At 43.2% G+C, this 20000-nt stretch overlaps 1 protein-coding gene across 14 annotated transcripts in view; it reads right to left on the reverse strand.

Moving 5' to 3' along the window:
• Nucleotides 1-2128: 2128 nt before the first annotated feature.
• Nucleotides 2129-20000, reverse strand: part of Rgl (Ral guanine nucleotide dissociation stimulator-like) — a 123597-nt gene continuing 105725 nt past the window's right edge. For 12 of the 14 annotated variants that reach the window (XM_043001204.2, XM_086541883.1, XM_086541882.1 and 9 more), the window contains 13 exons: nucleotides 8744-8848; nucleotides 8286-8554; nucleotides 7908-8089; nucleotides 7614-7759; nucleotides 7264-7476; nucleotides 6664-6774; nucleotides 6225-6389; nucleotides 5887-6027; nucleotides 5500-5684; nucleotides 4528-4657; nucleotides 4181-4376; nucleotides 3916-4050; nucleotides 2129-3665 (listed from right to left, as the gene is read on the reverse strand). In XM_043001204.2, coding sequence (XP_042857138.1) covers nucleotides 3505-3665; nucleotides 3916-4050; nucleotides 4181-4376; nucleotides 4528-4657; nucleotides 5500-5684; nucleotides 5887-6027; nucleotides 6225-6389; nucleotides 6664-6774; nucleotides 7264-7476; nucleotides 7614-7759; nucleotides 7908-8089; nucleotides 8286-8554; nucleotides 8744-8848 — 2139 coding nt within the window. In that variant the 3' untranslated portion in view covers nucleotides 2129-3504. Of the gene's footprint in view, nucleotides 3666-3915; nucleotides 4051-4180; nucleotides 4377-4527; nucleotides 4658-5499; nucleotides 5685-5886; nucleotides 6028-6224; nucleotides 6390-6663; nucleotides 6775-7263; nucleotides 7477-7613; nucleotides 7760-7907; nucleotides 8090-8285; nucleotides 8555-8743; nucleotides 8849-19340; nucleotides 19539-20000 lie in introns of all 14 variants that reach the window. The other 2 variants (XM_043001157.2, XM_043001165.2) reach the window with 1 other exon arrangement.

Raw genomic sequence — 20000 nt, forward strand, 5'->3', positions numbered from 1 at the left:
TGTACTGGTTTTAACAAATACAAATAAAATAACCATCCACAATGAAGATAATCTGTAGAGATGGGGAAGAGGAAGGATATCTGTGCTTATGACTGTGAGTGACACAGGGGCATATTGTAGACACTGGGCATGGTTTGAGTCGCCAATATCCTCATTCTGCCAGAACATCCTTCATTACTGGTACTTTAGAGCAAGAGATCGGTATCTTACTGTGTGTCATTTCTCTAAAGACAGAGTTTGCTAGAATCAATGAATGGGTGCCATCCAAGGCTTTCTTTCCTGTTAGTGCTAGGAGAAAGTGGTGCCATACTGTTTTGGATTTTAGATTAAACCCATTTTGATTAATATTATGGCAATTACAGTAATTATGATTGTAATTTTCATTATCACTCATTAGATATAGTTATTACTCACTGTAAAATTCAAAAAAACACAGTGATCCACTCTTCCCCAACATCAAATATGGCATGACAACTATTGTCACTTACATCATGAAGCCCACTGTCAGACCAAAAACTTGTTTGTTATATATGGCATAACACCCATCTGCAATGGGTTAATAATAGCTATCATGATATTCATGTGAATAAAGACTTATTTTCCTGAAAATTCAAGGAATGGGGTAAACAGGTGAGGTCAGGTTGTAATTGAAACTTGGTGACTAAGCCCTTGCAGAACCATAAAGTGTTAAAAGAAATAATAAAACAAAACCATAAAGGACACTGCAGCAGAGTAGATGAAAAACAAAAATCTTTTGGTATGTTATTTTACATTGTTAGATGCATTGGTTCAGGTTTTATGAAAGTTTTATGATACATATAGTTATTCAGTGTTTAGTTCACATACTGTTTATTTTTTATTTTGACTGCAATATTTGGGGAATAAAGGCAATATGCACATGACAGATTAATATTTGAAAATATAATCGTTTGATTAATTATATTGCAAAATCTAAATATAAATGACGAGTTAGCAATGAACATCAGATTATAACAGTTACATGTTTAGTTTATTGCATACCTCCATTATAGGCTGAAATATTACTAAAGGATACAGAAAACAGTGAATAATTTGACAATTTTAAAATGACTTGGTGTTTGGAGTGTTATGTGTTAAAAAATTATATATTTTTGAAATATTTATTTTTATATCAAGTTATTTTCAGTAAAGTAACTTGATTCCTATCACGTTAATGAGTACTATCTGTTAACCCAATGACGACGGGGTGTCACACCCGTGTGACACGGCAAAGTGCCTGGTGACAGGACGACACACCAGTGTGACGTCCCCGAGGCGATATTACTTAGGCCCGGCGTAGGGGGTTGCCAGTTCTAGCCGGGCACGTCGGCAACGGGTTAAGTAGATAATATATGATTATAGCTTTAAAGTCTCCATGCTTCTCTTTTTGGTTTTATAAATAGTATCAAAAGACTAAGCATTCTTACTCAAAAGGTTCCTCACATTATCAGCTTACAGGGTTGTAATCTGTGCCAAAAGAGTGGCTTAGTTTTTCTTATACCTTAGATATATTTATCAGGTAGGATATTATTATTCCAAGATACTGTATTTTACCTGGTAGTGTGTGAAACATTTTGTTCAGTAGTTGAGGATTTATATAGGTATGGGTTAGTATCTATCTCCTCATAGGAAAGATTGCTGTGACTTATATATAAGATTAAAGATATATTATTACTTTTTGCATAAGGTGAAGTGTGAAAACTAAATAAAAGAGAGTGTCTTTTTGTTGTATTTCTTCTATGGATAATTCCTAGTTCCTCATATCTCAAGGTAATGCATAAATATACAAGTTTTGAGAACTTTTAATCACCATTTCTAAATCTCAATTACTGTTCTATCTCTTCTGCTTTCTTACCCAATAAAAAAGGGTTTGTTCTTTGGTATATCTATGAGATTTAGTCTCCTCACTGTTATGGGAACCTTTATCAAAGCTGTGCTTTAGGCACAATTTAAGGACAAAGATAATGCTTTATAGCAAGTTTCATTGTATGAGAGTTACAGGATTTGAAGTTAGCAAATTTACATAGATGTCAAATAATTAGTCTGCTTGTTTAATTAGCTCACAAAGAACACTTTTTTTTAGCAAGGAAAACTGGGTACAGAAAACATATTAAGAAATAATAAATTTATTTACAAAGGTAACAATATAGTGTTTTTACAAGTATACAACATAGCCTACACAGTATTTACAATATCATAAGATAAAATTTGAACTCTGTAAAACAACTCTTTGAGTGACAAAGAGACCAAGGCTATTAGGAAGTTAAAGTTGGCCTCAATTCTTTTGATAAATTCACCAATACTAGGGTGATAATCTACTAGTTGCATTTTTTTTACTCTTACTCTTCAAAATCTACAAGAATTTCAGGCCAAGATTTCATTCTGATAATAGAAAGCATCTTTTTACTTTTAGTACAGAAATCTGAAGAAGAAGAAAAAAAAATTGAAATAAAAATATTTTAGGACAAGCTTAGGTCTATATAGCAAGTCATGTGCACAGTACACCATTTTCTATTATCTTGTAAGATAATAGGAAATGTTTCTTTCCCTATCACGTGGTGTTGTCATGAATTAGCTTCGGTCTCTAATTCAAGACATATCATTGCCCCACGAGACTACTCTAAAAGGGTGCTGCAGAAGGGTGCTAAGAAAGAGTAATAAATAAACCAAATTGTGGTCAACATGTACATTTGTAACTCATAGCTCAAGTTTTCACCAGATTCCAAAAAGATAAAAAATTAAAGCTAAAATGTGAAAACTTCTAAGCATAAAAAAATAAAATGAACATGTAGATGCACAATACTTGAGTATTATTTAATAAGATGGCATCTGTCTGATTGTCAATGTTTTCCAAAAAAAAAAAAAAAATCAATATCTTGTTTATACAAAAGACAATCAAACATGACTTCATCATTATCAATTTGGAGATTTTCCCCAAAACATCATGCATAAGACCACATAACAGCCAAAGAAGCAAGTAATAAATTCACAGCCCTGGGAAAATCTTACAAATTTCCACTTTTACAACCCAGGAATATTAGAAATCAAAAATTTCACAGGGAATGGATTCAGTAGTTAAGTTAAATAATTGAATAAAAATCAGTCATTGTAAGACAGAGTTTGAATTTCTCATCAAATTCACACATGCACACTCACATATGCACATGCACACGCACACGCAAACACACACACACACACATTTATGTATTAGACAGACAGTTTTCACATGTTTTAACATTTTACTGTAAAATGTCTCTTGCATTTTATACATTGTATATTGAGTAGGCCAGAGAATCAGTGGCGCATATTCAGGTCTCATGGCTCAATTGTCATGAATGACTGATAAGTAAAGTTGCCAAAAATGGAAGTATTGGATATAAACAAAGTGAAAAGCCACAAGTTAGGTGCCAACAATGTAGCTGTCCACAAGCACAGTGATTGACACCACTCGGTAAGTGATGCATCACAAGTTAAGAGATCCTTAAATTAAGCGATCAGAAGCTTTTTCCGCATTTTGTGATCTTTAACAGGATTCTTTCTGATTATTGTGTTTTCATCACCGTGTCTTCGTCGTCTAAGAACAAAGTTTAAATCATACTGAGTGTTGATGGCATAGTAAACATTAGCAGAGGCAGGAAGCAGCATTTCTGTGGGAGAAAAAGCAAATACATATTATTATCACTTTACAAATGTTTTTGCCTACACTAATATTCACATTTTTTTTCTTCAGATTAATTTCTAAATTAGCACATCAGAATTAACACTGATGATAATGCTCTCAGTTTCAAGTATGTATTACATTTTGAAAAGCAACCAAGAAGTGCAATATTATCTGGTTTTACAATCATTATCAACCAACACATGAAGCATACATCTTGAACAAATCTTCAAACTTACCACCATCAGGTAGGAATTGTGCTAAAGTGTAGTCCTCTGGATTGCCTTCAAACCCATGCTTCTCCATGGCTTTTCGAATTACTGACACAGTACGTTCCGAGTTGCTCAGCATAATGCTTTTGTAGAGATTGACACCTGGTATAAAAGGAATTATATCAATGTTATGGGCAAAAAAAAAAGAATTTATTAGAAAAACAAAATAAAACAAAATACATTATATAGCTTTTTTTTCTAATCATATGACTCAATAATGAACCTTATTTACCTTCAATTTCATGGGCACTACTCTCAATTGAAACTCTAATAATGTAAAAGTCTGGAGTAATATAAGGAGATTGTGTTGACTGTTGCTGTGAGTTGCTTGAGGTACGATCTGGCGTTCGACCAGATGTGGAAGTGCCGCCAGAGTGAACAGAAACATCTAGGGAAGGTAGGGATGAGCTGCTTGAAGACGTAGACATCTGAAAGCAAACAGGAATGTTCAATTTGGTAAAGTGAAACACATCTCACCAAGTGAATGAATTTATGGACAATAATATTTTGAATAACAATCATTTACACTATAAACAAATTATCAGTACTGCCAAGGACAAAAGTAGAAGTTTTACACACCTTTCTCTCCAGAGAACATGTGTCATTGTGACTTGTTGGACTGTTGATTGAATCATTATCAAAGAAGAACTGACTACTAGATGATCCACTAGAAGTACTTGCTATGCTATCATTCTTCCTGTGACCAAATCTGCAAATGAAAAATACAAGAAAATTAGTGAAGAAAATCTACCTCTACTGCAGACAGAATGTTGACACTGAGTAATGCGAATACTGCTAATATTCTCTCTGAAGAGAATGCATTAGGGCAAGGGTTGGTAACTCTAAATGTGTGAAGAGCTGGTTATCTCACACTTGGAGCCGGAGTGTATATTATGAATGGAAATACAAAGCAGTTGGAGTTTCCTTTTCCACAATCCTGTATGGAAGTTAAACATACTCACATACATTTTAATATTAACAATATCAATACTAATAACAATAATACAGTTGTCATAAAATAAACTATCTATGAACCTACTCCTTATATAATACTGCCTAGAGGACCTAGCAGAGACCTGGTCACCTATACTATGGTGGTGGGGCTACTTATGCCTGTATTTTAGCAGTCATTTTTTATGGTAATTTAGACATTTTGTTTGCAGGGGCCAGAGCTGCGTAGGTCTGAAAGTCACAGGTTGCTGACCACTGCATTAGGGGTTTCATCATGCACTGACACTCATCTTTTGCATGCCTTATTTCTCTACAATGAAGTAGAATGAGCTACTTTAAAGGACATTATGACCATGCAGGCCCCATCCATTTTATATCAATTGATATTGCAGCATATCAAATTGCACTTTATGCAATGGCCTGAATAATAATAAGAAAAAAAAGAAGAGAGACAAGAACAGGGCATAAGCCCCATAAACAGTCCAAGAATACTTCAGGTTAATCCTAATAAAAATGACCATACATATCAGAACAACCGACTTCAAATTAAGAGCCGTTAATTCAAAATGGCAGGCAATGGTAATGACACCTGATACGTACTGTGCTCTCTTCCGCATTCTACTTTCTCTGGTTGAAGATGGAGCTGAAGATCCTTGGGGTTCAATCTGACAGGACAGCCTCCAGGCCTCTTTGTCATCTAACACCAACACTGAGTCCCACCATCTTTCAAACATCTCGTCTCTCACCATCTGGTAGGCATTAGCTGCACCTTGTAGCAGACGGATCTGCGTGGGTCGAAACTGAATTATTACAATGTCCACAATAAAGAAGAGATGAATGCATATGAACATTTTTATTGACTATCAATGTAAGAGATCACATTCAATGTTTATCTATTTATCAAGGAATGATTTGACTTTCATTTGTTTTTTTCTTTTTATTTTCTTCATTTGTCCTAACAAATATACCAGCCTATGAAACACTAACCTGTGCAAGAACCTCAAATTCTTTACGCTTCTTGTCAAAGTTAATAAGGCCATTAGACACAGTATCTGGAATTGCTGTGTCAATCATTGTGAGATCCGTCAGGAATGTGCCAAGATATGGAATAGTTCCATAACTCACAGCCTGAAACATAATGAGATTATTTACAAGAGGGCATCAGTTATTATTTAAATCAAATATCTTTATTAACCAATTTTTATATCCATCATCATCTAATGAATTTATACCAATGCTAATTCTTTATTGAATATTTTACTTCTGTAAATAGTATTCAAAATACTACAGAAACACAAGGATCAGAACAAGAATCTATTGCTTACCAATGGATTAATTGCCATTTTCTCTAGTGCCTTTGGAAGATGTCTGTCATTCGCATGAGCTGTCTCTGCATGCTTGGCAGTTCCCTCCTTCATGAGTAATTCTCTCTGGTTAAGTTGATTATTTTCCTCACTGAAGATTCTTGCCAACTCCTCAAATAACTCTGCCTAAAGGAATAAAAATAGAACTGTAAACTTAAGGAGCTTTGAGTAACTCAGAATCATTAATGAGAAATCAAATAAAAATACATATCCATTAATTTTGCTTATATAAAATCAACACCACAGGTAGGCCTAGTCCAACTTGAAGGAAATCTAAAAATGTCTTCAAAGTCTAAAAATAATATTCCAAGCCCTCTTGGTGATACTTGTAATTCAAAATTCCAATCAAGTAAAATCAACACAATACACAGTATTCAGTCGAGAGAAAAAGATATTGTACCTTATCCTTTATAACGGCCCCCCACGTCTTCTTCAATCTGTAGATAGGATTTGACTGTAGTCCAGAAATGATGGCCTTCAGAGATGAAAAGTTCTTCAGCATCCTCAACTCCTGAAAGGTAGACAGATTTATTATAAAGGGCCATAAGCCTTTAACAGATTCAAATTCTATTGGATAGTTGCTTATCACTATGAACTTATCATTATGCAATCAGATTGGTGGTCAGTATCCTTTAGCATACTTTCAAACTCTCAATCTATCAGCTATGTTACTCTTACAGCGATATCTAAAATGGTATTGAAATAAAAACACAAACAGAAATATTTTACATCTGATTCGTGTTCAACATTGATATTGTTAATGTTGTGTTGAAAGGTTTATGGCATCAAACAGACAAACAGTCATCCTTTATGTTTCCCAACACTGAACAGAGAAAATGATATGGAGACATATAGTATTTAATCTAGCTTAATCACAGTTCTCAGGAACCTAACTGTTAAATAAGAATCAACTACATATACTGCATACTACAAGGAATATGTAACATCTGAAATTGAATGACAATAAACAAAACAGGAAGTAATGATTTAATTTCCATACTTGAGCAATATCAATCCACTTGACTATGAGTCTAGCACGCTGAGAAGGCTTGAGTTCTGTGTCCACAAGGATGGTAGACTGCACGCGAAAGCTGACTGCGTTGAACTGGTCTACTGTAGCTGTCACTGTTGCTGCAGAGTCCCCTCGGCCACGGTCCCTTCTTGACCAAACTGAACCAAGGCACTGATGGGCCACGACGCCCTTGAACAGAACCTGTAGAAGATATATATTTTATGATTCATTCTCATATCAACTAAATAAAAATTAATTTAAAACAAGAAATCATTTACTATGGGTGAACTGTCACATTAATAAATATGAATAAATCCTTTCTTTTCATATCAACTTACAGTATCCATTCTTGTTAGCTGCTGGGCAAAAGTTTCTTCCGAGATATCAAGGAATTCATAAGGCTGGTGGTGTCCATTTTTCATAGGTGAGGAGCAATGGACTCTCATCTCTTCACATGACAATATCCTTTCAAGCATGGGAGAGCCTGAAAAAAAAACAGTAATAGTATCACTAAGTAGTAAATTACTCAGAAATCATCTTATCTATTACAATCTACATTAACATGGTAATGAAGGTAGTTATAAAAATGTAATAAAATGAACACATGATTTCTGTAAAGGATAAGGACTCACCTTTAGTTTCTTCTTCTTTTCTCATCTTCTCGAGCTTGTATCCGACCTTGATGTTGAGGTCGGAGTCCGGGAGGTTCGCCCTCGTGAACTCCCGCAACTGCTGGAGACACGTGAACTTGGGGGGGTCCCGGAAGTCCTCTGGGTATGCATCCAGCCATACTTGCAGGGTTAATCTCAAAGCCCTGGGAAAAGCGGGGATGATGAACTCATGTCGAACAGTATATTCACATTAATTTAATCATTCTGCCAGTCATTGTCCAACATTCGACTTGATCGAGTTATAAACTAGAAACAGTGAGTACTACTTGCTGCCGTCTTTATTATTTACAATGCATGGGATAAAAAAATCAAACACGTCCCACTAGAGACCAAACTCACTTTTTATGATCTTCCCGGAGATGTGGCGGTATTTTTATCTTATTACTACTTGAGTTAAGGGCGAGGTAGCGGTCGAGAATTAAGTTTAGGACTTGTTTCGTCGAGGCGAAGGTGCGGTACGTCGCAAGAAATACGTTCACGAAGGTCGACTCCAACTCGCCGGAATCAGATGCCAAGGATTCGATGAGCTTCTCCAGGGTTCCCGCCTTGAGGAACCGGACCCGGACCGTCTCCCATTCCAGGTGGGATATCTCGTCATCGTCAGATTCCTTGGAGACGAAAGGGAAAGGTACTCATTGGCTATACGATGTTTATTGTTACAGTCAAATACTATACTGCGTACAAAAAGAAAAGCGGTTCTTATACAAATGAAAGCCATGCTAACAAGAAATATAAAGTTTGATAGGCAAATTATTAATATTTTGGAAAAAAAACGAAACACACAGTGTTAAACATACTTGCGTTATGCTCCTGGAAGGATGATGGTAGCGAACCTTCTTCAGGTACACGGTATAGATGGCATCTTCTGTTTTTTCTTCGCCCCATAGTCGCCAAGTCGGCGCCTGAAAAGAATAAAACATTTATATAATCTTTCTATAGAAAATCACAATTTTAATATTGAAGTGCTGTAACGATATCATGAACTGCAGCAAAAGATTGAACTATGCACTCTCTCATACATTCCCTATCAAATTATGGGAACAGGTTGTTTCTTTGTCAAAGGTCGATATACATTACATAATAGTGTGAACACAACATGAGAGAAGCCTTCTATAATCTCCCCATCCTTTCTCTCCCATCCTGCATAATGGCCCTCAGGTTGAAGTATTTACTAATTCAATTCATAATAATGATAATAGTGATATGATGATGATAATGATAATAATAAAGGATATGATACACGGCCCATGCCGACGATGATACATCGATTTGCATGTACATGCATGTCTTTGGCGCTCAACGATTCGCAATTATTCCCTGAGCCTTAATCTTTCCCCCATCTTCCCATCCCTTCCCTCTGCCGCATCCAGGGGTAGCAGGGTCGAGGGTCAAAGGTCAAGGAGGGCTCAGACTTGCCGCCCGCCCGGCTCCCCAAGGTGCTACGACCCGCCTTGCTGCATCGTCCGTCCCCTGCCGCCACAGGTCTTCCTTCACGACCATCGCACCAATCGAACAGATAGTCACTTTCGCGAAGGGTGGAAACGGAGAGGTAAAACCGATGATGGTTGGATGATCGATGACTGATGATGATATTGATGATGATAGTGATGGTGACGATAACGATGCAAAACAAGAAGGACGCCCGACACAGTCCCATTCTCCCTTTTAATTAATACCTGACTAAGTTAGCATTACCTCACTGTCACGATCCTACCACGTCACATCATCATGGCCGGGTCCCCTGGCCGCGGGAACCAACCAGGTACTTGTCCACCTTGAAACGTTTCGTTGCCGACAGATTATGGTGTCTCTCGGGCGCACATATTCTTTCTCTCTCTCTCTCTCTCTCTCTCTCTCTCTCTCTCTCTCTCTCTCTCTCTCTCTCTCTCTCTCTCTCTCTCTCTCTCTCTCTCTCTCTCTCTCTCTCCCTCTCTTTAGTCACGCAGCCACTTAATCGCCAATCCGACTAAAAACATACAATTATGCATACCTAAGAAACTAGTGTATACTTCCCACTTGCTTCTCCATGGCTATCAGAAATAATGAGATTAAACGACCAATGATGCTCATACAATTCTTCACAAAAGTCCAGTGACTATATCACAGACGGCGTTCTTCAGGCGCATAGCCATTCGGCCTCCAGATAAAAAGTCAATCAGATGGCAAACTGCAAGACATGTGGAGGGAACAATTACACCGTTGCCCCCCACCCTGGTCTGCCTCCCTCCCTGCCTCCCCCAGCCAGGGCTGAGCGAACCGCCCTCCCGCACCTGCACTGTAGAGAGGACAAAGGCACTGGCGGCGCTGTCCTCGCGGCGAGTTACGAAAGCCAAGTCGTGGCTGTCAATCCTATGTCACCATGTCATCCCTGGGGCTGGTAACGACCCCGCTCTCTGCACGGCAAATTATGACGTAAGCATCATTGCATCACACACTACGAGCCTGTTCTCCTTCCCCAACACAAGAAAGATTTGTCCCCACCACACAAACACAAACACACAAGCCTGCCATCTTTTAATCTGATAAAACTGTCGGTCAACAGATGCGTCCCTGATTAAAGAGACTTTCCGCTTTGGGTATGCCACGCGCGACTGTGCAAATGCACAACTTTTCTATTGTTTTCTCGGAGAATGTTGTAAACGTAAATAAGTAAACAACATAATTGAGAAAATCTAAACATTTCCTATCATCCGGGCCTGTCGCACTTGTTTATCTACATCATTCGCTGAGGATTTATTTATACAGACAGACACAGTTGATTCGCGTCCTAGGGGGACCAGACATTCCGTGACAGCCCTACGCAGTGCAGCCGCCCCGCCCATCTCTCGTCCGTCCCCAAAGGCTGGACGAGTGCCAGTGGGGCCACGCTCTGCACGAGGCCGTGTCAATGCTTCCTCCGGAGGGACATGTGTAAGAGGCATTAGGAGGAGTGTGTGTAGGAGAGCAATAGCGCGAAAGGTTGTGACTGTTGAGGATGGCATTCGCAACTTGGCAATCTGCACGAACGATAATGCCATGCGTGAATGCCGCGGGGCTCCATGGGCGGGGATCAAACGAACACGCAGTTCATGAACGCGACCACACACAATGAAAACAACCCATTGTAATCAGTAGAGCCAACTCGCACAAGCCTGCCACCTGTGCGGCAACAGAGGCGACAAGAAATCGAGGGGAAGCCTGCAACTCGGAGCTCGCATGGAACCCGTCGAGACACACCTGTCAAACGCCCCATCATCTTTGACATTTAGGGTGAAAGAGAATGTAAACAGAAGGAGTGGGGGAGGGAAGGAGGGAGGGGGGGAAGGAGGGGGGGAAGGAAGGAAGGAAGGAAGGAAGGAAGGAAGGAAGGAAGTAAGGAAAGAAGAAAAGAGCGATCAAACGAAGGAAATTAGAGGAGAAGGGGGAGGTAGAAATACAAAGGGACAGTTAGATAGGGAGTGGGAGGAGAAGAGAGGAGAGGATGATGAACGAAAAGAGAAATAAGATCGCGACAGTAAGAAAGCGATGGAAAAAAAACAAGATGAATGAGGAAAAATAAAGAAAGAAACGGGTCAGAGATGAAAGAAAGAGAAAAGAGAAAAAAGAGGCAATAAAAATAAAACAAAAAAGGAAATGTTAAGAAACAGAGGAAGAGCAAAATTGAGAGAAACAAACGACAACAAAGAATGGGGCCCCGAGAAGGAGGGAGGAAAAGAAAGGAGAATATGAAAAAAGACAAGGCTAGCCAGCAGAGCAAGGGAGGGAGGGAGGGAGGGAAGGAGGAGGGAGGGAAGGAGGGGGGAGGGGGGAGGGGGGAGGGGGAGGGAGGGAGGGAGGGAGCGTGGCGGGCGAGTGGGGCACGGGAGGAGACAGGTGCGTGCCGGGCGCGGAGGGAGTTGCTAAGAGAAGCCGAGGACATGGCATGTCACACAAGAGCCTGGTTGGGGACCGGGGATGGATGGTGAAGAGAGACTGAAGTAGGATAACGGCAAATATGAAATCAAAACTATTTATACAATCTAGTTTGAGCGTGTAACGAAACGATGTGTTTGTCAGGTAGGGAAGAGAGTTGGAGGTAAGCAATACTCCAGACACCAATGGAAAACAAGAAAGAAATAAAGTGAACAAAACAGACTGAAAGAGCGACATGACAGAGATAAGAGTTTGCGTTGAGAAATCCCCAGAGAGCGCGGGATGAGCGTGGGAACCGATGACCAAGCGGCAGAAGAGCAAGTGGGTAAGCGGAGGGCTCTTGATGCGGCGCTACAGCTCGGCTTTTTCTCGCTACAAGGCCACTTTTTCAGGCCGCCTCCTCCTCTTCCACAGCCGCAGCCCCGCCCGCCCCCCGTGAGCTTGCCCGGGAGTGGGGATGCCCTACCGCAGCCACGCTCGCTGAAAGACAATACCCTGCGCTCTACACGGATGCCCTCCAGGGTGACCGGCGGCCACGGAAGATGGTACAAACCCAGGACAAAGATACACCCTTGCCTGCTTTACTAGACGCACGCAGTAACAACACTGCGTTTGTTCACTGTTAGCCTTTGTTTAGGTTTCAGTTAACTCGAACGATGGCAACAAAGAAATAAAAAATAAAAAATAAAAAAAACATTCACACCGCACATCTTGCGGAAGTTTCTAACATCATGGTAGGCACGTGCAATAACAGATGAGCTGCATCAACCAATGCATTTCTATACCCAAACATTACGTAAACGGCGCCATTCCAGACGCACGCCACCAGTCGAAGCGAGCAGTGCCAAATCACTAACCTAACTCACCAGTGCCAGGCTTCCACCCCGCCACCCCCACCCCCACCCCCGAGCAGCCAGAATGGTTAGCTCGGGCGAGGGTTGGTGATGGCAGAGCGGCCAGCCCTGACAAGCCTGGCAGCCTCATATAACGGGATATCTACTATTACGAGGAAGTTACTGCAGGCGGCACCACGTGGCGGGCCCATGGGAGGCTAGTAAAGGCCACTCTAACTGCTCGGACATTCGCCCAACTCCTCAGTGGCACAGACGGCCTTTTTTGTTGCATGCTCCGGAGAATGCCATCCTCTTGCATTCTGGGGCATTAATACGTTGCAATAGACGGATTCAAGGCTGGACAGACTTTAAATAAAAAGGCGGTAAAAAAAATGACAGTTTCAAGATGGACGTAACGGGATACCATGACCTTTCCATACTGAACGCCCTTCCTTACTACCGACTAAGCGTCGACACGACTCAACTCCCTCCTTATGCAAAGCTCGAGAGCCAGGTCGACGTTTCCTGCAGCGCCGCGGGGGTGTAGGACCATCCCCCCCCCCCCCCCCCCCGCCTCATCTCCGCTTCTCCTGAGGCCCCCTTCGCCACCGAGTTATCACTGATGCCACGACGCTTAACTTGGCTGCTGAAACTGCACTATCGGCGTCAAGGAACAGCGTGCAACAGGCTTCGTGTGAAGTGGATGGAAGTGGACCGACTCATATTACACCACATCTAGACTGGTGTGTAGAGTGATATAATGCGCATGGTAAATCATAATTAAACATTAAAAGCAGAAAAGCATAGACTGTTTAACACATTTGAAATCGTAAAATAAACTAACGTCACATAATCTGACAGAACACCACTCACTCACTCGTTCTCTCTCTTGCTCGCTCTCTCTCTCTCTCTCTCTCTCCCTCCCTCTCTCTCTCTCTCCCTCCCTCTCTCCCCCTTTCTCTCACCCCTTTCTCTCTCCCTCTCTCCCCCTCCCTCCCCCTCTCTCTCTCTCTCTCTCTCTCTCTCTCTCTCTCTCTCTCTCTCTCTCTCTCTCTCTCTCTCTCTCTCTCTCTCTCTCTCTCTCTCTCTCTCTCTCTCTCTCTCTCTCCCTCCCTCTCCCTCTCTCTCTATATATACATATGTATATATACATATATACATATATGCATATATATATATATATATATATATATATATATATATATATATATATATATATATATATATACATACATACATGCAAACACACACATACACATGTATCCTACCTAAAACAAGCAAAGGGAAAATACAATAGTAAGAGTTAAGTGGAATAAAGTGAGTTCTATCCATCCACGTCATCATGCGAGTTTCATGGAAGCGGCGGACGTGATGCCTGCTCTCTCGTGCTTGTCTCGGCTGACACACGTCCGACACACAGCAAGTAATCCCGCCGAATGCAATAGCCATGCACGAGGGTGTACGGGAGGGCTGTGGATGGGAGGGGAGGGGAGGGGAGGGGAGGAGAGGAAAGGAGAGATGGGGAGAGAAGGGGGACGGGGAGGGAAGGGTTGGGGAGGAGAGGGGAGTGAGGGGAAGAAAAAGGAAGGGGAACGAGGGAAAGAAAAGGGTAGAAGATGGGAAAGGATGATGAGAAGGACGGAGATGGGAAGAAAGGGTCGGGGAGGAGAAGCGAAAAATAAGGTGAAGAGGGGAATAATGATTAGAAAAAAAGCACAGAGGACAGAAGCGGGGAAAGGAGAAGAAGAGAGGGGAAGAGAGGGACATGGAGGGGAAGAATGGAGTGGGGAGGGGAATAATGATTAGATGGGAGGCAAAGAGAACAGAGAGGAGGAATGGCGAAGAAGAGGTAGGAGTCGGGGAGATTACGCTGGGTGTACTCGTGAGGAAAGTGCAAATAATAAGACCGAGAGGAAGGAGGTTGCCAGGGACCGTAATAGAGAAGGGAGGGACCAAAGAGGAGAGTAGGGATGAGGAGAAAGGGGGGAAAGAGAGGGGGAAGTTTAAAAGAAAAAAACGAGAGAAGAAAACGGAGAGGGGAGACAGATGGATGGGTTGGATAAATAGACTAACTGATATATAAATAAAAAAATAAAAATCAGACAGACTAATAGAGAGATGGATAAATCTAAATAAGCCAACTAAAGATAAATACGATTCACGAATGCCCCAAAGGCATAAAGTCGTTAGCAGGAGCCTCCCACAGCCGCAGTATGGGAGGGACGGGCGCTGCAACATGACTCCCGCCCCTGTATATGATCTTGTTTTTGTTGCCCATGTACGCGGCTCCTCCCCCTCCTCCCCCCCTCCACCTCTCCCGCCCCGGCCTCCCCGTCCTCCCCAGGACTCTATCGATGCTGTGGTCCCACCTGTGTCAGGCACCAGCAGGGGGAGTGGAAGTGGGCTGAGAGGGGAAGTGACAGCACCACAATAGAGGGGAAGGAAGGGGGAAACGAGGGTGCCAGGGTGAGCGAGAGAGAAAGAAAGAAGGAAGGAACGAAGGAACGAACGCACAGAAGAAGTGAGGAAGGAAATGAATTGGGTGGGTGTGGTCGGGGCGTGGTCGGCACAGATGTGCTCTGGCAGATGAGGGTGTACTACTGAAATGTGCTTCGTTAAGCTTCCCCTGGTTTACCCTCTTATTACGGAAAGGAACATGGAGTTATGGCTTACGAAGTGACATGTACTTCAGCTCGCCCTTGGATCACTATTTGAATGATTCACTGAGGTCATCTTCCACCAAAACGATCTGTTTGAGCAGTGGAAAATTTCTAACCCATGTCCTCCCCCCACACTACCAGACACACACACGCCACCATCACGTCACACACCACTAGTAGCTGACACTCGTGCTGATTAGATCAAGCGCTGTCGTCACGCAGAAGTGTTTTACTATGGCCCTATCGCTGCTGACCCAGGCTGACACGGAGCATTGTGTCACCATCGCCGCAGACGTCAGCCACTCACCGCCACCTGTTATGACAGCTGGCGTTCGCTGGTGGGGCTGATAGTGCGAGCAACGCAGGCCACCACCAGCAGCAACGACCGTTTTGCAAGATAAGGCTCGTTCTGCTAACACACTTACTCTCTGAGGAAATAATCTACGTGGACACAAATATGATGCCATTATGCTCCTAAACTTATACGATTAAGTAAGGGGGGGGGGATTAAAGCTGGCACGAAAAACACGTGATCGAAATAAGCAAGGGAAGAATCAGCCTGGCAGCTAATCTGCAATGCATAACGAGGCCACGGTTGCAAATGACTAAGATTATGCACGTCGCCTAATCCTCTTTACATATATCCCTTGTAAAGAAGTCTTTCTTAAATTATACCAGGAAGCGAGTTACCCACAAAGCACGTGTCTGGAACTTTGTTAGGATGATAAAACACATCTCCATTAATCCGTCCTCAGCGCATTATAATCCGAGAAAGCAAATAAACGATAACAAAGCAGCGATCTCCATGAGGTCGCGCCAGTGCACGGTTGCAGACGCCGTCTTGTTAAACATGTGCGACTATTCATCACGACGTCCAACTATATCTTTTAGAAGATGTCACGATCTAACACAACAAAGAGCACAAAGCACACAAATAACAAATAAATAGCTAACACGTGGACTTGGCAGTACATCGTAGAAATACAAAAAAAAAAAGAGAGCGCCCTCGCTACTCGGCGTCCGCGTCTGGAGTTACCGGGACAAGGTCGAGACCGCGACCTGGAGAACAATTCCTCACAGGTCAGGTAGGCCCGCGAACGGCACGAGGACGCTCTGGGGCCACGCAGAGACGGCACCCGCTGCTCACCCGCGACGACCCGGTCTGCCTCGACAATGGAGACATGAGGCGACGCACAGGAGTATAGAATAAACCTATTTGTTTTGCTTGAGTGGGTCTTTGGAGCTTGCACGCCCCTTTCTCCCAAGAAGAGGAGGAAAGAACAGAAACGGAGGAGCAGAAGAGGAGGAGGAGGAGGAGAGAGGGAGAAAGAAAGTGAGAAAAGGAGGGAGGGAAAAAGTGAGAAAAGGAGAGAGGGAGAGAGGGAGAGGGAGAGGGAGAGGGAGAGAGGGAGAGTGAGAGAGAGAGAGAGAGAGAGAGAGAGAGAGAGAGAGAGAGAGAGAGAGAGAGAGAGAGAGAGAGAGAGAGAGAGAGAGAGAGAGAGAGAGAGAGAGACCAAGATCGGCACCAAAAGGGAGACAGGGCAAGAGAAAGGGAAAAAAAGGAAAGAGGGAAAGAGGGACAGAGATATAAAAAGAGAGACCAAGAGCGGCACCAAACTTGGCCACGAGGCCCCAATAACGAGAGCCTCCCCCGAGATCGCACAACCATGAAATGGTCGCGCGGTAATACCCCGGTGTAAGTCATCAAGAAAGACATATAAGTTATACATTTTTATCCAAGCATTATGCCAATATTTACGCCCGTTTCCTCGTATTGCTTACCAAGTGCCCCCCTCCCTCATTCAACCAGATTATGACTCAATCCATCGATCAACTCACCCGACAATTGCATCATCATCAAGTCCTCCTCTCCACTTCCATCCACTGACAATCGAATCCATCCGCAAACAATATCTACCAAGCCTAATCCCTTCCCCCACCTCCCCCTCCCGCCCAGGCCCGTGACCCATCTGCTACAATAATATCTAATCTTATCGGCGGATTTCTCGAAATACCCATTACCGGCCGTGACCTACCCCCCCCCCTACCCCTTCCATCCCTCCCCCTGCCCCCTACGTCGAGCGCCTGCAGTGCTTGTTCCAACTACGGGTCGATAAGGGATCTCGCTTCCGAGGGCCGAGGGGAGTGACACAAATGACCCTTACCCCCAACCCCCTTACCCCTACCCCCCTTCCCCCGCACGCCAACTACCCATCATCCCCCAACTCCCCCTCCCCCTCTCGCACTTAACTTGACATTGCAAAATCTATTGATTAATGCCATGGGCGAGGGAACGGAACGGGAACAGCGTGGGCGGTGGAGGAAGTGAAGAATCCGCAAATAACCAACGTATTTACTTCATCCTTTAACATTTGGTATATCAACTCCTCCCGCTCCCCCTCCCCCTCCCCCTCCCTCTCTCCTTACCGTTGCAATCGAAGCTCATGTATAAAGGAGTCACGCAGAGGAGGCTTGCGGAGGACAAGAGTGAACGACCTTGTTTATATTACACTTCATAATCAATACAAAATATGACTTCGGAAAGGACACGGAGGAGGTGGAGGGAATGAGAGGAGGAGAAAAGGAGGAGAAGAGGGGGAGGAGAGGGGGGAAGAAGAGGAAAAGGAGGAGGGGGCGGAGAAAAAGGAAGAGGAAGAGAAGGAAAAGGAAGAAGAAGAGGGAAAAGAAGAAAAAGAAAAAGAAGAGACGCAGGAAGAGAAAGAGAAGAAAGAGGAAGGACAGCGGCGGCAACAGAATCAAGAAAGAGAAGGTGGGTAATTGGACGCAAGGGGGAATAAGAAAGGGATATAAAGATGCCGGAAAGGAAGAGGGGAAAATATAAAGACGGGATTAAAGGGGCTCACGTTCCTGCCCGAAATAAAGAAGAAATCACCCAGAGGAGATACTCATCCTGCCGGGCATTCCCTACAAGAAGTCGCATATTTTTCCCTCTCCCGAATGGCAATCAGAGTAAATAGACGAGGCGTTGGGAGTCTAATCGGCAAATACTTTATATTACGTAATGATGGTCGGAAAGGCAGTGACAGTAAGTAAGGAGCCTTTGGAACGTTGCTGAAAATAAACCAGTAATAAATTAAGGCGTACAAGGAGATACTGGTAGTTGAGGAGGGGGAAAGGGTGGGGGGGAACAGCGGAAGGAGGATGAGGAAGAAGAGGAAGAGCGAAAGGAGGATGAGGATGATGAGAAGGAAGAGGAGGTGAAGGAGGAAGGGGTAGGGGAAGTGCCAAAAACAACAGATTGAAGATAAGGCATTACTGAAGGCGAGAAATAAACAAGACAGGAGAAAAGAGAGAGATGCCCCTAAGGTGCCAAAGAGACCCATACCCCGGACATGCCACTCCTTCCTTCCCTCCCCTCCTCCCCCTCCTCCCACGCTGTCACCGTCTCGTGCATGTTTACTACAGACAATGCCCGTGTTTATCCGCGGGTGGAGACCCCTGGCACGACATCGGCAGCGCGGGAGGACCAGGGACGCAAAGTTTACAAACGTGGACATACGACGACCGTGACGCGCGCCAGCCATAACGCGCTCTTTCGCTCGTAAATCCCCACGGCCGCTTCCCTTTTCTCCAATTACCATGCTAAACACGGGGGTTCCATACCACCCGCTAATCCTTACTTTACTTTCCACAATGCTTGGGGTAAATTTACGTGTTGGTATGTGTTATATTCGCGATTAAGAGATGAGGCAGCTGCTGAGGTTGTCTTATTCGCGGTTACACGCACAGCATATCGGTGTCGTCATTCAAAGCAAAAATAAAATAAAACATCAAGCTGGCAGAAGAGTGTAAAACTTGGCCAACCTTTACCACTGCCTAACAAATCTAACTGAAAAAACAGCTCCGTCCTCAAAATGAACCCGGTCAGAAAAGATCATTAGTCAACACGAAGCACAGCTGTAGCCAACAGTGGTACACTAGACTTGGTTAAACAACAAAGGACCAAAATACAGCCTTAAAAAAAGGGGTAAACGGGTCCGATCACTCACCTTGTAGTTAACTGAGCCAAATCTCCAGCCGGTAATGTGCACCATCTGACGCTTGATATAAGAGTTAATGTCACTGGTGACTTTGTTCCAGGGAGATTGTACCACCGTCTTGGAAAAGGTCTTCATCCCCACCGCACTTCCATTCCTGGCGTCTGAGGTCTTTCGCTTATCTGTCCCTCTTTCTTTACCTTATTGCACCTGTTATGAGCAACGAAGCAAAACACATTGACTTTCAAGGAAACACGTTTCGAATTTCTGCACTCGCCTCCAACACTCATATTTCTGCTTTTCTATTTCGAGAACGACCATCCATTTTTTCCCTCCGTCTATTCGTTCTAATTTTCGCCTCTTCCGCGCCGAGTGGGGGAGGCTGTAGGGCGTAGGCCTAGGGCGAGCACAGTAGCGGAGGCCGTACAGTCAGTAATTAGATCATCGCAGTGAGGTCTCAAGGCACGTCCTCTCCCTCCCTCTTTTCCCCTTAACGACATTTCTAAAATTAACCTTTACATGTATCCTTTCCGCGACTCTCTCGTATTACGATATGCCAATGACAAGTTTGAGTGAAATATTACATTCATGAATAACTATAAAAGTCTTCACTGCTATTTCCCGTCTAAGTTTACTATAAAGGACTACAGGTAATAGCAATGCCCCCAAAAT

The sequence above is a fragment of the Penaeus japonicus genome, unplaced genomic scaffold, assembly GCF_977035675.1.
Source record: "Penaeus japonicus unplaced genomic scaffold, GWHDUDI00000001_assembly GWHDUDI00000011, whole genome shotgun sequence".
NCBI lineage: Eukaryota > Metazoa > Arthropoda > Malacostraca > Decapoda > Penaeidae > Penaeus > Penaeus japonicus.